We start from the raw sequence: 14,144 nt of genomic DNA, 5'->3' as shown, positions 1-14,144 counted from the left end.
TGCCCTAACTACTGGATTTTTAAGGCTATCTCCAGATGAGGGTTATTTACGTACTCCCAGAGTATAGGAAAAGAAAAAGAAGTTGGGCTGACACCGCACTTCTGCTTTCTAAACTGAGATTGACTCACATGCAGTTCAGAATGTGCCTAGATTTGTATTCCTGCTTTTACTACATAATCTTCCAATCAGTGTTTACAAGTACTGCTTCACAGGAAAAAAAAAGAGAGAGAGAGAGAGAGAATTAAATGATATGTGTATCATAGTTTCCTTCTTATTTTTCTAAATGAAGCAAACTCAAAGGGTGAGCAAAATCATAAATTGAGCTTATGCCATTTTCCTCGGTCCAGATTTGAATATGTACAAGTCTCAAAGAAAATATTTCAATGTGAATAAAAAAAAATCCTATACCCCAGGCATTAGAGGAGAAAATTTTTAGCATTTCATATTATTTCTCTTTCATTGGGAACTTTTTTCCTAATTCTAAAGAACAAAAATGATACGTTTCAGAGGGATCTGGCAACGGCCAAGGCTAGTCTTAGATTGGCATGACCAGCCTCATCACATTTTAGAATATTTAAAGTGCAACTTATTGTATGCCCATTAGAAACAGTCCCATGAGTCCATTCGTTAGGACTTTTAAGTCCCTCCTGAAGTGTAGCTGTTAACAGGAGTTATTGAGAAAGGAAGAGTTTAGGAGCTGAGAAAACAGATCTGCTGAGTTCACTGTTACCAGCAACATGGCTACAAGGCTTCAGTTCTACTTGTGTGACCTTAGCAAGTTGTGAGCCTCGGGTGCCTCATCTGTAAAATGGGGATAGTAACATACCTAGCCTAGGGAAGCTGAGATGAAGTAAGGCGGCCCAAGTGAAGAAACTCACACAGGGCTTGGCACCCAGGGAGTCTCAGAAACGGGAGATCTCGTTAAGGGCTCAGTGTCCCTAACTCACCTCCCTCCTCTAGTCCTCACATCCAGCAAACCCAACTCTGAACACTTCCTTCCTGGCCGGACTGAGGGTCAGAGCACTTTCTTAACAAAAGGGACTCCTGGGCAGCCCGGTGGCTCAACGGTTCAGCGCCGCCTTCAGGCCAGGGTGTGATCCTGGAGTCCCACATCGGGCTCCCTGCATGGAGCCTGCTTCTCCCTCTGCCTGTGTCTCTGCCTCTCTCTCTCTCTGTCTCTCATGAATAAATAAATAAAATCTTAAAAAAAAAAAGGGACTCGTTATAACATTAATTGAGGGAAAAACACCATAAAAGTAACACATACAAAAATTCTCATCTACAGGACAAAAGTAAAGAGCACAAGCCAGAGTGGACAGAGAAATATTAATACAGAAATGTACCAAAACGTTAACCAGGCAGGATATTAGGTGGCTGTTTTTCTCCTTTTCGCTTTTCTATCTTCTCCAAATTTTTTTTCCAAAGAATACATATTTTTATTAACAGATGTTTTCCGATTAGGAAGCTCCATCCTATCCTTTGTCTCCTTTTTTTCCATGGCCACCCACCCTCCTTTTTCTGATCTGTCCCTTCTGCTTCTGCCAGTTTGATCTTCAAGCACTGCTTGTTTCAAATCATTCTCCTGATGAAAAATCTTCAAGACTGCCTGCTTGCTGCCATGTCACGTTCAACAACCTCTGTACCCAGGTCCGCACCCAGGCAGCCTAATTTCTCACTCTTCTCCAATAATGCTGGTCTCCGTATTATGCCTCTTGCCTGCCTCTGTTTGTACAGTCCCTTCCCTCAGCCGTTCGTTTACTCACCCCACCCACCCCCTGCTTGTTCCTGGCTTTCCAGGCCCTTACCCCTGTCTGCTTCAGTGAGTCCCATGAAGACCAAACAGAAGGTTGGCAGCCACCCCCTTTGCCTGGTACCCCTGTCCCTCGGCCATGCACAGATGTGTAGTATCACGGTCACTTCGTGACAGCCCTTCAAGGAAGATCCTACCCTTAGCCCCATTTTACATCTGGTAAAAGACATCAAGTGGCCCAAGGCAACACAGCCATAGTCTGAACCCATGTCTGCACAACTGCCTGCCCCGGCGCACTTTCCCCTTCGCTCACCCAACATTTACAGCCTGTACCTCACGGCCTATAAAAGACCATGTGGGATTCCCTGTCAGGCAAGACTTACCACTCATGTCAGGGACCAGGCCTTTTTTTCCTTCTACACCTCCCACACCATCCCAACAAACAAAAAGCTGCAGAAAATGCTGAGAAGCTTACCAAAGGATTTGTTCTCACTGCCCCAAAACCAGATCTTATGAAATGGTTTCTTTTTTTCTGTACAGAATGTGCCTGAAGTGGAGGGCATAAATCCGGTTTCCACTTATAATTTTAGTTCTAAGATTGCGCAGGCGGGGGGGCGGGGGGGGGGGGCGGGATCTGGTCTTCAAACAACAACAAAAAAGCCTTTCTGAATAAATCACTCCCTGATTTTTTTATTTGGGATTTTGATTTCAACCTGAAATTTCATAGCGCAAATATTCATAGCTGAAGGTATTTCTCCTTTGCCAATATCCTACTTGCCTGTCCTGTATATTACCAAGGGCCACAGCCAAACTGACAATCCCCTGCTTTGGAGGTGAGGCCTACCTCCCCAGGTGACACATCCCAGCCACTAGGAAGGTTTTTAGGCATCAGTCACATGCATCTCCAATACCACCTTCCACATGGACATTGATTCTTCTGCATTTTGAAAATGATTAACATTTTTTTTAATGAGATGCTGCAAGTTCCTTATTTAAGTGCCCCCAGAATCAGAGTTTATTATTATTCAGGTGACCTAATTTTTTTAATCACTTCTTCTGGTGCAGTAATGATTTCCTAGAGTTTGACTCCCTGGGAAAGCTCTATTCCCAGCTTCTGCCATCCTCTGAGATTACTGGTGCTTAAAATAAAAGGAAGAATGCCGTATGGCATGTACCTTTTGTTTTAATCCGATTTAGCCTTTCATTAAAGTAAGGAGAAAAAAAAGTAAGTGTTCTCATTTTCAAACACATCAATCCTGCTTATATGTTTCTGTCATTCGGCTAAACAGATAGGACAGCTTTCTTCCTACACTCAGCCTCGGACTCTTCCCAGCAGTCTGCAGCACCGTTTGGTTGCTGAGGCTCCTGAAGATCACAGAGAATGATCTGCACACTTACAATCTTCCATTCATATGGACTTGATTTTAAATCAACTTAATGGTTAAAAAAAAAAAAAGCCACCCAAAATATAAGATGCCTCTATTTTTCCCCCTCATACTTTAGGATTTGGGAAAATTCAGAAGTAAGGAATTCATTACACTTGCCCGAAAAGTTAGAAACCACAGGTAAGCCAAGAAAAGTAAGACAATACAAAAACTTCCCCTTCCAGTGACATTTTGACATACCTCCTCCCCAGTTCTCGCACACAGATCTAAAAATGTTTGTGATCCTGACAATATAACAAATACTCCATTACTACGTGAGGCACTCCACCAAGCAATGCAAATGGACTGTTATATTTGATCCATGCAAAAAAAAAAAAAAATTCATGCTCCCATGTTCCCATTTCACAGAAGAAGAAAAAAAGGCTCAGAGTGGACTAGTGATGTGGCTGTTCCTCTGTCCCAAAAGCTGTAAGCAACAGAGCTAGGGTTCAGACCCAGGCACTCTGATTCCAGTGCCCACTCCTGACCAAGAGGCAACACAACCACTTAAGACATACACAGTAAGGTGTGTAACATCCTTTTTTTGATTTACCAATTATTGTGATCCTTATGTAGGTATGTACATATCTTCATCACGGTCCTCCATTATTTTAGATTGGCCCCATAACATCCCACTGAATCTGTATGGATTCTATAATCTTCCCAATCCCCTTGTGATGGCTGATGAGGCTGTTTCCGATGCTGTACCCACCCAAACCAACACACATCTGTATGTATGTGTGTGCATGTGCATCTTTACACACTTGTCCAATTATTTCTATGCAATATTCTTAAAAGTGGAAATGCTTGGTCAAAGTCATGCCCTTTTTCCTCCTTCTTTAGGGTTTAATAGATTGCAGCTTCTGGGAAAAGGCGGGTGTACTTGAATTTTATTCTGCACTAAGCATCCCTGTTTCATAGCAAAACCCCTTTCTCTCCTCTCCAAAGGATAAATTCTGAGCCATCTGTTGAAGAAGCTTCATCTATCACAGCTATTATGCCAACTGGAACTGGTGTTCTACTTCTCAGTCTGGGGTAAGAAAAATTATTTCTGCTATGATTCCAGTCATACTTTAATTCCTATAATGCTTCAATTAGGCCAAAAAACCCCTTATTAACACAATCACACATCTGAGTTTCACCTTCCCTCTGTAAAATGGGGAAACTATTACTTGCTCTACTAACTTATTAGATTACCATAAACACAAGAGGGGGTCATGAAGGTTAGTGAAGAGGTGACGAAACCCACTGGCCCTGAAGCCACAAGGCAGTTTGCATCTAGTCACCACCACCCTTAAGCTACATGACCTTTCAGAGATTTCTATCTGGCCTCACTGAGCCTCGCTCCCAGAGGCGTGAAACAAGACAATCCAGAAGCATTGTGTGCAGGACCAGCCGCCACAGTGAGCCCTATGGAACGGCTGACTAGCATCAGAGTTGCTGTAGCTGTTACACAGAGACCCTGTTTACATGACCGAGCTCACTGCTGTAGAGGTCACTACAACACAATATAGAAGAGAGGGGAACCCCAGCATCCCTCCTCTGTGGGAATTTCACACTGATGCCACCTGGCAGTTACCTCTGGGGCGTGGTAGGAAATGCACTGGAAGATCCAGTCCATAGCAGGCGAGTACAAGGGCAGGTAGGATGGAAGCTCCACTCCCTGGACCACCAGCTGGTTCTGGACTGTATCCCCATGAATCTACAGGAGACCAAATAAACACTTAGAAGAGGAAGGGAATAATAATAAATGGAGAGCATGTAACTCACAGGCTGCGCATACTCGTAAGCATTTGGATGGCCCCCAGAGAAATAGCCTGGTTTCTCAGGTTTTGTTTTTTTTTTGTTTGTTTGTTTTGTTTTTTTCAACTAGAAAAAAAAAACACACAGAAAGTTTCCTATGTCACCAAGCCAAGCTGTTTTGGGACGTGTGCTATGCAAAGAAATAACCTGATAAAAATGGAGCCAGCAGATGCAAGGAAGAAGGGCGACTAGAGACATTTCCTGTTAACACATGCATATTAATTCTCTCTGCTTGTTCAGTACAATCAACACATTTTAATTGTCTGTAACAGATTCAAGTATCATTTTCGAGGGTTTACACATTTAGAGAGCTTTAAGGCAATCTCAGCTTGGAAATCCAACTGGGTTTTGTGAATTCGTGATCATGTAACTGCTACATCAATTAGCAGTTCTGACCATGTTCTCTTACCTGTTTGAATGTGAGGAGGAAATCAAAAAAGTTCTTATTCAGGCTTTCTTTGAGATGTGGAGCCACTTCCATTCCCACCTGGAACCAAACAAAAGAAACTACCTTGACCATGGAAAAACAGGTTGCAAATAATACATACACTAGGATGCCATTTTTATAGATTAAAAACATACGTGGAAGTAAATATAGGCACAGAGAAAATCCAAGTTAATTTTAATTCTTATCTGTTTTTCTTATCCAGTAAGCGTGGATGCTTTTATAAGAAAAACCACAGAAGCTATTTTTAATGAAAAAAGGCAACATTTGCAGTAATCATCTTCACAATTTCCCAAAGGTAATGAATGTATTTCTGAACAGAGGACCAAGAGAACAAATCAATATGGCACAAAGGAAGAATGTACTCTCTCTCAAGATTGTGTATACAGTATTCTCTTGCTCTCAAAAAAAAAATGATACACACACATGTGGCTGCACTTTTATTAAATGAAGCAAAAAAAAAAGACTGGTACGTTAGAGAGCCAGCTGGGACTTCACTGTTGCATTGTTAAAATATACAGACTCCTTCTTTGCTGGGCAGTCATGGAAACAGACAAGTTTTTAATGTATTTTAAGCAATTTTATATAAGACAAGCATGAAGTGTAACAATGCCATAACCCACTGGCTTCTGCATTCATTGTTTAAAAAACAAGACTGTAACATTCCAGCTAAAAAAAAATGTGCTAATCATAGAGAAGACAGCCAGAGCCCTGGGGCTGGATGGAAAAGTGAAGGTATGCACTTTGGAGGGGAGTTCATGTTTCATGCGTTCACAACAAAACCAAAGCATCATAATGTTCCTTAAACTGAGTTCCTGAGATATATACCTCAATTCCAAATTGTTGCCTTCACACAAAAACAACTTTGTAAGAGAAGGTGCTCTGGGACCAGGTTTCTTCAAATGGGGTCAGATTCCTGCCACTCACCCCCCCCTACTCAAGGTCATGAAGATTAATGATAATGATGTTTTTTACAGACTGTGAAGAATTCCTTTGAGAAGAATTATGCGAGATCCATTAGGGCGCTAAATTCCAAGGACAACTCCATGGCTGTTGAGGATGCTTTCAAGGACAAGTGGTAGATTAAAAAAAAAAAAAAAAAAAACTAACAACGAACGTCAGATGCAGTTCTACTGTGTTCTATTGTCTTTCCTTCCACTTAATCATATCGTAGAACAGGCAATAATTATCTGTTAGGCAACAGCAAAGGAAGGCCCAGTGGACAAGCAATGCTGATGTGCTGAAGAGGCCGTGACTTAGCAGAGGAGTTAATCATACTTTCCTTTAATAAACAGCTTCGAGCTCCCCCCACACCCTGCCCACTCACTGCTTTTCTGTGTTTTGTTTATTTCTTTCCATCAAGACAAATGAGCAGCTTGGAAATCTGCTTGGGTCTAAAAGATTCCTACCCAGAGTAGTAAGGGTAGTGGTTCATGATTTCCATCTGCTGTTTCAGCCTGCCTGGCATGCATTTCCCATTGCTGGTATCAGCAAGTAGGATTTGTTTTGGGGGGAAGCAAACCTCCCTTTCAGACCATGAGATTTGTGGAGGAGCTGGATCCACCCCACCCTGACGTCCAGGGGTGGGGCACACTCCTATTCAGGAGACATATTTCATCCCGTGGCCAGTCTATTGATGGACAAGTGGCCCAAGGTGGTCCACTGAGAGCCCTGAGACTCTGGCTGGCACGTCTAAGGTACTCTTTCCACTGGGGTTAAGTTAGGAGGATGGAAGCCAGGAGCAGCTGAGTAAGCCACAGAATGAAGTCAACTCAGAGAAAGGAGAGCTGAGTGACGAAGGAGAGGACAATTCTTTTTTTTTTTTTTTTAAATTTATGATAGTCACAGAGAGAGAGAGAGAGGCAGAGACACAGGCAGAGGGAGAAGCAGGCTCCATGCACCGGGAGCCTGATATGGGATTCGATCCCGGGTCTCCAGGATCGCGCCCTGGGCCAAAGGCAGGCGCCAAACCGCTGCGCCACCCAGGGATCCCGAGAGGACAATCCTTGACAACATTCTGAAGACCCTGGATCTAGCCATGCTTACACTACCCCTAGATTCTTCAGACACATGAACCAATAAACCCTTTTTGCTTAAAATAGTATGAACTGGGTTTTGCTGTGTGTGACTGAAAGGATCCTTAGTAATGCCCAGACTGTCTCTTATTCTTTTACTTCAAAAGACTTAGTAAGTTTGCAGCCTGGGGAACTGATGCAAAGTCTGGGTTGACCAAAAAATTATTTCCACAGATAGACTGCATTTTATCACCAGTCTTCCTGGGATGAATTCATTGTCACCAAATTTTAAAATTGCCATGTGCAATTTTATATGCCAGAAACATGATCATTTCCCTAACCTGTGCAACTTGCTTAAACTTTACACCTGAACAGGTTTGCAAAGAACACGTATTTCCACCTTTTAAACTTCTCTTTAATGACCAGAATCATCTTCATTGATACACACTGTGACTCTGTCTTTATTACTCTATTATGTGACTCATAGGTTTGAATTATTTGCTCTGTTCGATGAGGGAAAAGGCAGGGGAGCAAATATGCAAATGAACATTCTTGCATATCCTCCATGGGACCCAACTGCTTTCTGCACCCAGTAGGCCCTCAGCAAACATGCACTCAGGAGAAATATTCAAGCTTCAATATGATTCCCCAAAGCTGAAGCTCTAGGAAACATACCTGACATTCCTGTATAAAAAAATCCATCCCAAGTTTCAAGCAGAGGGCAGCGTATAAACATTTTTGCCTCTGTTACCAATAGGGAGCAGGTTGCCCTCAAGTCCAAAGCTTTTTTTTCTTTCCTGGTATCAGGGAACAAACCTATAGAAAGTGTCCTTCATAAGGATGTTTGCTATTCACTCTGAGGGCACTGTGATTTCTTTGTGACACCTGAGACCATAGGGCTTCTCGCCACTTGCCAGATGTCATGTAAAAGCCAGTCAAAGGCTGGCTACTAGTTCTTGCTTCTGATTTACAAATACTTATGATCACTGGCAAGGGCCAGGGGAGGCTCCATAGCTTCGTCCTCAAAGAAGTCTGCAATTCATCAGGATCCTACGAAACAGGGGCAATTTAGCCTTCCCTCTAGGTGAAGAATGCTGATAGGACTAGCAAGGAAGTCTTGGGGCAAGCTGACAGTGGGCAAAGCCCCCGCAGAGGTTGAAGATGAATAACCAGAAACTCTCCATGGGTTGCATTTGTCATAAATGAAAATATCTGATGTAGAAGCTTCACGGTACTTTAAGAGAGAAAAGTGCTAGATGATTTACATCAGAGCAGGTGCAAAAAGAGGTCTGTAGCCTTCCATGGCTGGGCCACACAGACCCTGATGCCTGTCACAAGGGACAGACCACCCCCACCAACTCGCACCCTATGCCAATTCTTCAGTGGAAGGACAGAGAAACTAATAAAACAATCCAATCCAAGACAAAGGGAAAGCAGATTTCAAGTCAATGAAAAGCAACCTATCAGCCGAGAGGCCTCAGGAGCCTCCCGCCCAGCAAGAACTGGAGGAAACAATTAATTCTGAAAACCAGTTCATTTGTAAGAAGATGACCTCAAACGCCCCCTAATTAGAGTTATGGTAAGTGGGTCTACTTTAAAATTAATTTTTAGAAGAAATCCTACAGTTGTGCTTTCCGTGGAAGAGCTGTGTTCTAAAATTAGCAGCGAATGAAGTCGTTCTTGTAGTGATTTGCAAGGTGCTGGGGAGGGAGAAGCCTACATGAAGACCTGAAGAGAGAGAAAGCAGCCCCATCTGTGAGCAAGTGGGGACCCGACGTGGCCTACCCGGCACAGATAGGCCCTGGCGTACACTGACACCAGTGGGTCTCCAATTCCGCGAATCATACAAGTCAACCGGGGCAGACATTCTGAAATCCCCCTGTGGGAAATAAAAAGAGGGCAGCATTATACTCCATATGAGAACTGTCTGTTCTTATTTTTAAAATAAAGATAAAGCTACACTTCCTCAATGTGGGGGGTGGGAGGGCAGAAAATCAAGTTTCAGAGACAAACCAAGGCCAAAGTTTGCATTTTCTAAGGCAATGTAACAATCGTCTCTCTCTCTCTGGACGCAATTCATTCACTGAATGGCTTCTGTCATCTTTACCATTTGCCCAGTGCTAGAGTCTGACCTTTCCTTTTTTGCCTGTTTGAGGTCACATTTATTTTATTAATTTAACAGCTTCTGTCTCCCAATTATTTTCCATCCTCTGATCCACTCCTTGATCTTCTTGCTGGGGCTGTATTCCTCTGGCACAGACTGTCTCCTGCCATCCCCCTTCCTAGCACCCAACTCCTGGCACCTCAGGCTGACATGAGTGATCCCCCATCAATGAGAATTGTGACTGATTTATTTCTTCTGCAACATGGGACTCTGCCTCAGCATTATCCTCCCCAAATGGGGAGGCAAAATAATTTAGCACCAATGTTAGCCCTAAAAACTACCCCAGGTACCTTTCGATCCAAATCACATTTGGGACACATTCTAAAACCAATAAAACTCCTTCACTAGGGAGCACTGTGAGTTGGTCCCTGGCTTCAGAGAATTTATTACCTATGTGCTATTTGATATGACCTAATGTTTTGTTGGCCATACAGAACACAGATCTGGTTTCCCTGAGCCCTGGAAGTGACGCTCGAAACAAGGCCCAAGGTAACCCAAAGTAGTAGCATGGGGCTCAGGGGCAAAGGCCCATCATCTTCAGCATCAGCAAACACTGAGCGTGGGCCCACTATGTGTCAGGAACTGCTCTCAACAAACCCTCACGGACCTCTTTGGCCTCATTCACAGAGGAGGAGACTGAGGATCAGAGATGCTGAATAACTTGCCAAGACCACACAGCTCCTGAAGGCAGAGCCAGGACTCATCCATGAACCACTCAACCAACTTCTAGTAGCTTGAGTTTTCTTCTCCATAAGATAGAAATTATAATGAGTTCTACATTATCAGGTTTCCATTTAGATCAGATGAGAAAATGTATGGAAGGTGCTTAGCACCAGCTCTGCTACACAGTAAGTACTCAGTGAAGGACAGCCGCTATTATATTACCATTAGCATGTGCGTTAGAGAAATTTTTCTGGAAATGTTATGGTTCTAGACATTTAAGAAGAACCTTACGTTTTAGAGAGGAACTTGTTACACTTCAGGATAGATGCTTCCACGTAACTACAAAAATATTCCGTTAAGGAAGACATTTTCCAGACAGCCTATTCCCTGTGGCAAAAAGACTAGACCACTCAAGAGCAGAACCAAGCATGACTTCAGGACAGGGAGCCACAGTCTCTCACCAGCCCAGAGAATTACCTTGCCTAACAGCTTGTGGTTTCCATTGTTGGCTTTCAAAGTTTCATACTTATTTAAAATACACTTCGGAAAAAAATTACATGCTGATTCACGGTAGTGTGCTCAAGTTTAAAGTGTGTTTTGAGCATTTCCAATCCATGCTTCATGGGGAAAGAATAAACTTTAAGATAACCAAGATTCATTTGTGTATAAGTCAAACTCTCTGTTCTTCAAAACTGGCATCTGTGCAGAGAAGCCTGACCCTATTCCTTTCAAGTTTTGGGAACCAGAGAAAACATAAAGATGAAGCATTTTAATTGAGAGAATTAATGTGGGAATGTTCCTCTAGGAAACAAAAGCCTGGTACATGGCATCATATTCAAAGTAAGAAAACAGGACACTGTTTGGGGAAGGAGGAGTCCAATGGGCTTCGACAATGTGGCTGGCCCTGGATTTCCAGGCTAGCAACCGTAACGGGACCAAACTTTCAACAGGAATTTCAGGGCATCCCATCACATGGCTTCTATTAATGGTACAACTCTTTCAGCCTATCTCTAAAATCATTAGACACCCCCCCCCCCAAAAAAAAGGATACAATCTTGGAATGAGTTCCCTGATGGAAGCAATCTTGAAAAACCAATTTAAGCATGTTTCTTTGGCCGTGTCATTTACATTCTCTGGAGAGAAGTGATCTGCAATACAAAAACAAGACCCATCAGTCCTGATAATTCTTCGAATCTGTTACAGCTGCTACAGTCCTGAGAACGGTACAATGGAGAAGAAGGGGTAGCCTGTCCAGTTCTTCTAGCTCTTTCCTTCCAAATATTATTATTATTAGGAAACAATTGGTGACAGTGATAGCCCACATATGAGGCTTTCCAAATGCCACTCAGACATCAGGACACCTCATCCCTACAACATCCCTCCATCATACACTTTCTTTTCTTTAAAGACTTTATTCACTTGAGAGAGAGAGTATAAGCAGAAGGAAAGGGAGAAGCAGACTCCCTAATGAGCAGGGAGCCCAATGCAGGGCTCGATCCCAGGACCGCAAGATCATGAACTGAGCCAAAGGCAGACATTTAATCAACTGAGCCACCCAGGTGCCCTAATTTTTTTGTTTTTCAAGATTTTATTTATTAGAGAAAGAGCACATGCAAGAGAGAGACAGAGAGACCGAGCTAATTCTTCAGATCTGTTACAGCTGCTATGAGTCCTGAGATAGAACATTACAATGAAGAAGGGGTGGCCTACCCAGTTCTTCTGGTTCTTTCCTTCCAAGTAATATCAATATTAATATTATTAAGAAACAATTGGTGACAGTGATAGAGGCAGAGGGAGAAGGAGAAACAGATTCCCCACTGAACAGGGAGCCCGATGCAGGGCTCGATCCCAGGACCCTAAGATCATGACCTGAGCTGAAGGGAGACACTAAACTGAGCCACCCAGGCACCCCACCATACAAACTTTTATTTACTCTTTGCCAGATGCAGAGATCAAGGTGCAGAAATGGTTAGGGCACAGAGCAAGCAAATATCAGAGCTGCAATTCAACCCAGGTGGCCTGGCTCCAATACCTTCATTCTTAGCTCCTGCCTCTAACACAACCCAGAGTCTTGCTATACCCACCAGTAACTACACAATAGAGTTGGGAATTCCAGATGCTTTAGAAACCTGCAAGTAGGGACATCTGGGTGGCTCAGTGGTTGAGCGTCTGCCTTCAGCTCAGGGTGTGATCCTGGGTCTGGGGATTGAGTCCCGCATTGGACTCCTTGTGAGGAGCCTACTTCTCCCTCTGTGTATCTGCCTCTCTCTGTGTCATAATAAATAAATAATAAATAAATAAATAAATAAATAAATAAATAAATAAATAAATAAATAATAACCTTTAAAAAAAAAAGAAAGAAAGAAAAGAAACCTCCAAGTATAACAGGATATGTGATCCAAGCTTGTGCTCTAAATATCCCCTGGGCCAGACTAGTAAATCAAAGCCCTGAGGTGAAAAACCTGCCAGTCAAGCTGCCAGCTCAACCCTTCCTCCAAAACTTGAGTCATCTGCTGGCAACACCACCAGCTTCCCCCATTCTCTGTTCTCTTTCTTCAGTCATGGACCTGTCCCTTTTCTTCTGGCTATCTGGTCATCACAGCCAGGTGTGGCCATGCCACCAAGTTCTGGCCCCTAGATATAAGCAGAAATGCAACTTCTGAGAAATACCTAAGGGAACACCTCCACTCCTTCCCTCCTTCCTCCTTCCTTCCTTCCTTCCTTCCTTCCTTCCTTCCTTCCTTCCTTCCTTCCTTCCTTCCTTCCTTCCTTCTGGCTGGAATGCCAATGCAATGCTGGAGCCTCCATCACCAGCTTGAACCATGAGAGCAACACGACAGAAGTCATGATCCCTGACCCTGGGCTGGCTACCCTATCAGTCCCAAACTTTTTATGACATGTATCTTAATAAAGAATCGAAGAGAGTATGGAACAATGAAAACAACAATCAACCCACCCCAACCCAACCCACTCCGCCCAGGGCATCTGGGTGGCTCAGTGGTTGAGTGTCTGCCTTCGGCTAAGGGAGTGAACCTAAGTCCTGGGATGGGGAGTCCCACATCAGGCTCCCCACAAGAGCCTCTCTCTCTCTCTGTCTCCTATGAATAAATTAAAAACAAACAAAAAAACACCCAAACTCATCACCAAGAAGGCCACTGTGGAACTCTTGCATAGAAATGATTTCTTCTAAATGATTTCCACATATTAGATCCCCACCACCGGATGTGCTTTATACTTTTAGGATTCAGTTAAAAAGGGGGAGTTGCTGGCTGGCTCAGTCAGTAGAGCATGCAACTCTTGATCATAGAGTCAGGAGTTCAAGTCCCACATGTGGCACAGTTTGCTTACAATTAAAAAAAAAAAATCAAAAAGGGAGAAGTTAGTCATTTTAGAAGATCACAAACAAACCCTAGCTTGCAGTCCTCATCTTGTGCACAGAGTCATTTTTCATCCCCAATCCTGCTTTCTGCAACTTGATGGCACACAATTAAGGTGATCAAAACTCCGATGGAATCAGCAAAAAGATAAACCTCCGGGTACTCCCTGGCAGAGAACCGTCACTAATCACAACTGCAGATATTTTGGAATTGCAATCTCAAGTATTTACCTTATTTTTGGATGCTATAGAATGCTTCATTCATTCAAGAACCATTCACTTGCCAGTTCCAAAGGGAAGGGAATTATGATTTCCCCTTTCCTGCCCTGAACCCATGCACTTAAAAGTAACTTTTTCCCCCCAAGTTCCAAGAGATCCAGACAGGAAAAGGGTTATTCTTAAATTCATTTGTCAATCATGCTTTGTGGAAAAAGGATGGGTGGGATTAATTTCCCTTCATATGACTGCATCATGGGACCTGAAACCCAAAAGCAAAAAATAAGT

At 43.1% G+C, this 14,144-nt stretch overlaps 1 protein-coding gene across 4 annotated transcripts in view; it reads right to left on the bottom strand.

Moving 5' to 3' along the window:
- The window catches only part of VPS35L (VPS35 endosomal protein sorting factor like), a 124,770-nt gene that overhangs the window by 72,867 nt on the left and 37,759 nt on the right, over positions 1 to 14,144 (bottom strand). For all 4 annotated transcript variants that reach the window (XM_055340620.1, XM_055340619.1, XM_055340621.1 and 1 more), the window contains 5 exons: positions 11,316 to 11,412; positions 10,556 to 10,603; positions 9,223 to 9,316; positions 5,387 to 5,464; positions 4,754 to 4,876 (listed from right to left, as the gene is read on the bottom strand). In XM_055340620.1, the coding sequence (XP_055196595.1) occupies positions 4,754 to 4,876; positions 5,387 to 5,464; positions 9,223 to 9,316; positions 10,556 to 10,603; positions 11,316 to 11,412 (440 nt within the window). The remainder of the gene's footprint in view (positions 1 to 4,753; positions 4,877 to 5,386; positions 5,465 to 9,222; positions 9,317 to 10,555; positions 10,604 to 11,315; positions 11,413 to 14,144) is intronic.

Source organism: Nyctereutes procyonoides, unplaced genomic scaffold, assembly GCF_905146905.1.
Source record: "Nyctereutes procyonoides isolate TBG_1078 unplaced genomic scaffold, NYPRO_anot_genome, whole genome shotgun sequence".
Taxonomy (NCBI): Eukaryota; Metazoa; Chordata; class Mammalia; order Carnivora; family Canidae; genus Nyctereutes; species Nyctereutes procyonoides.
This window is presented reverse-complemented; position numbering and strand designations above follow the sequence as displayed.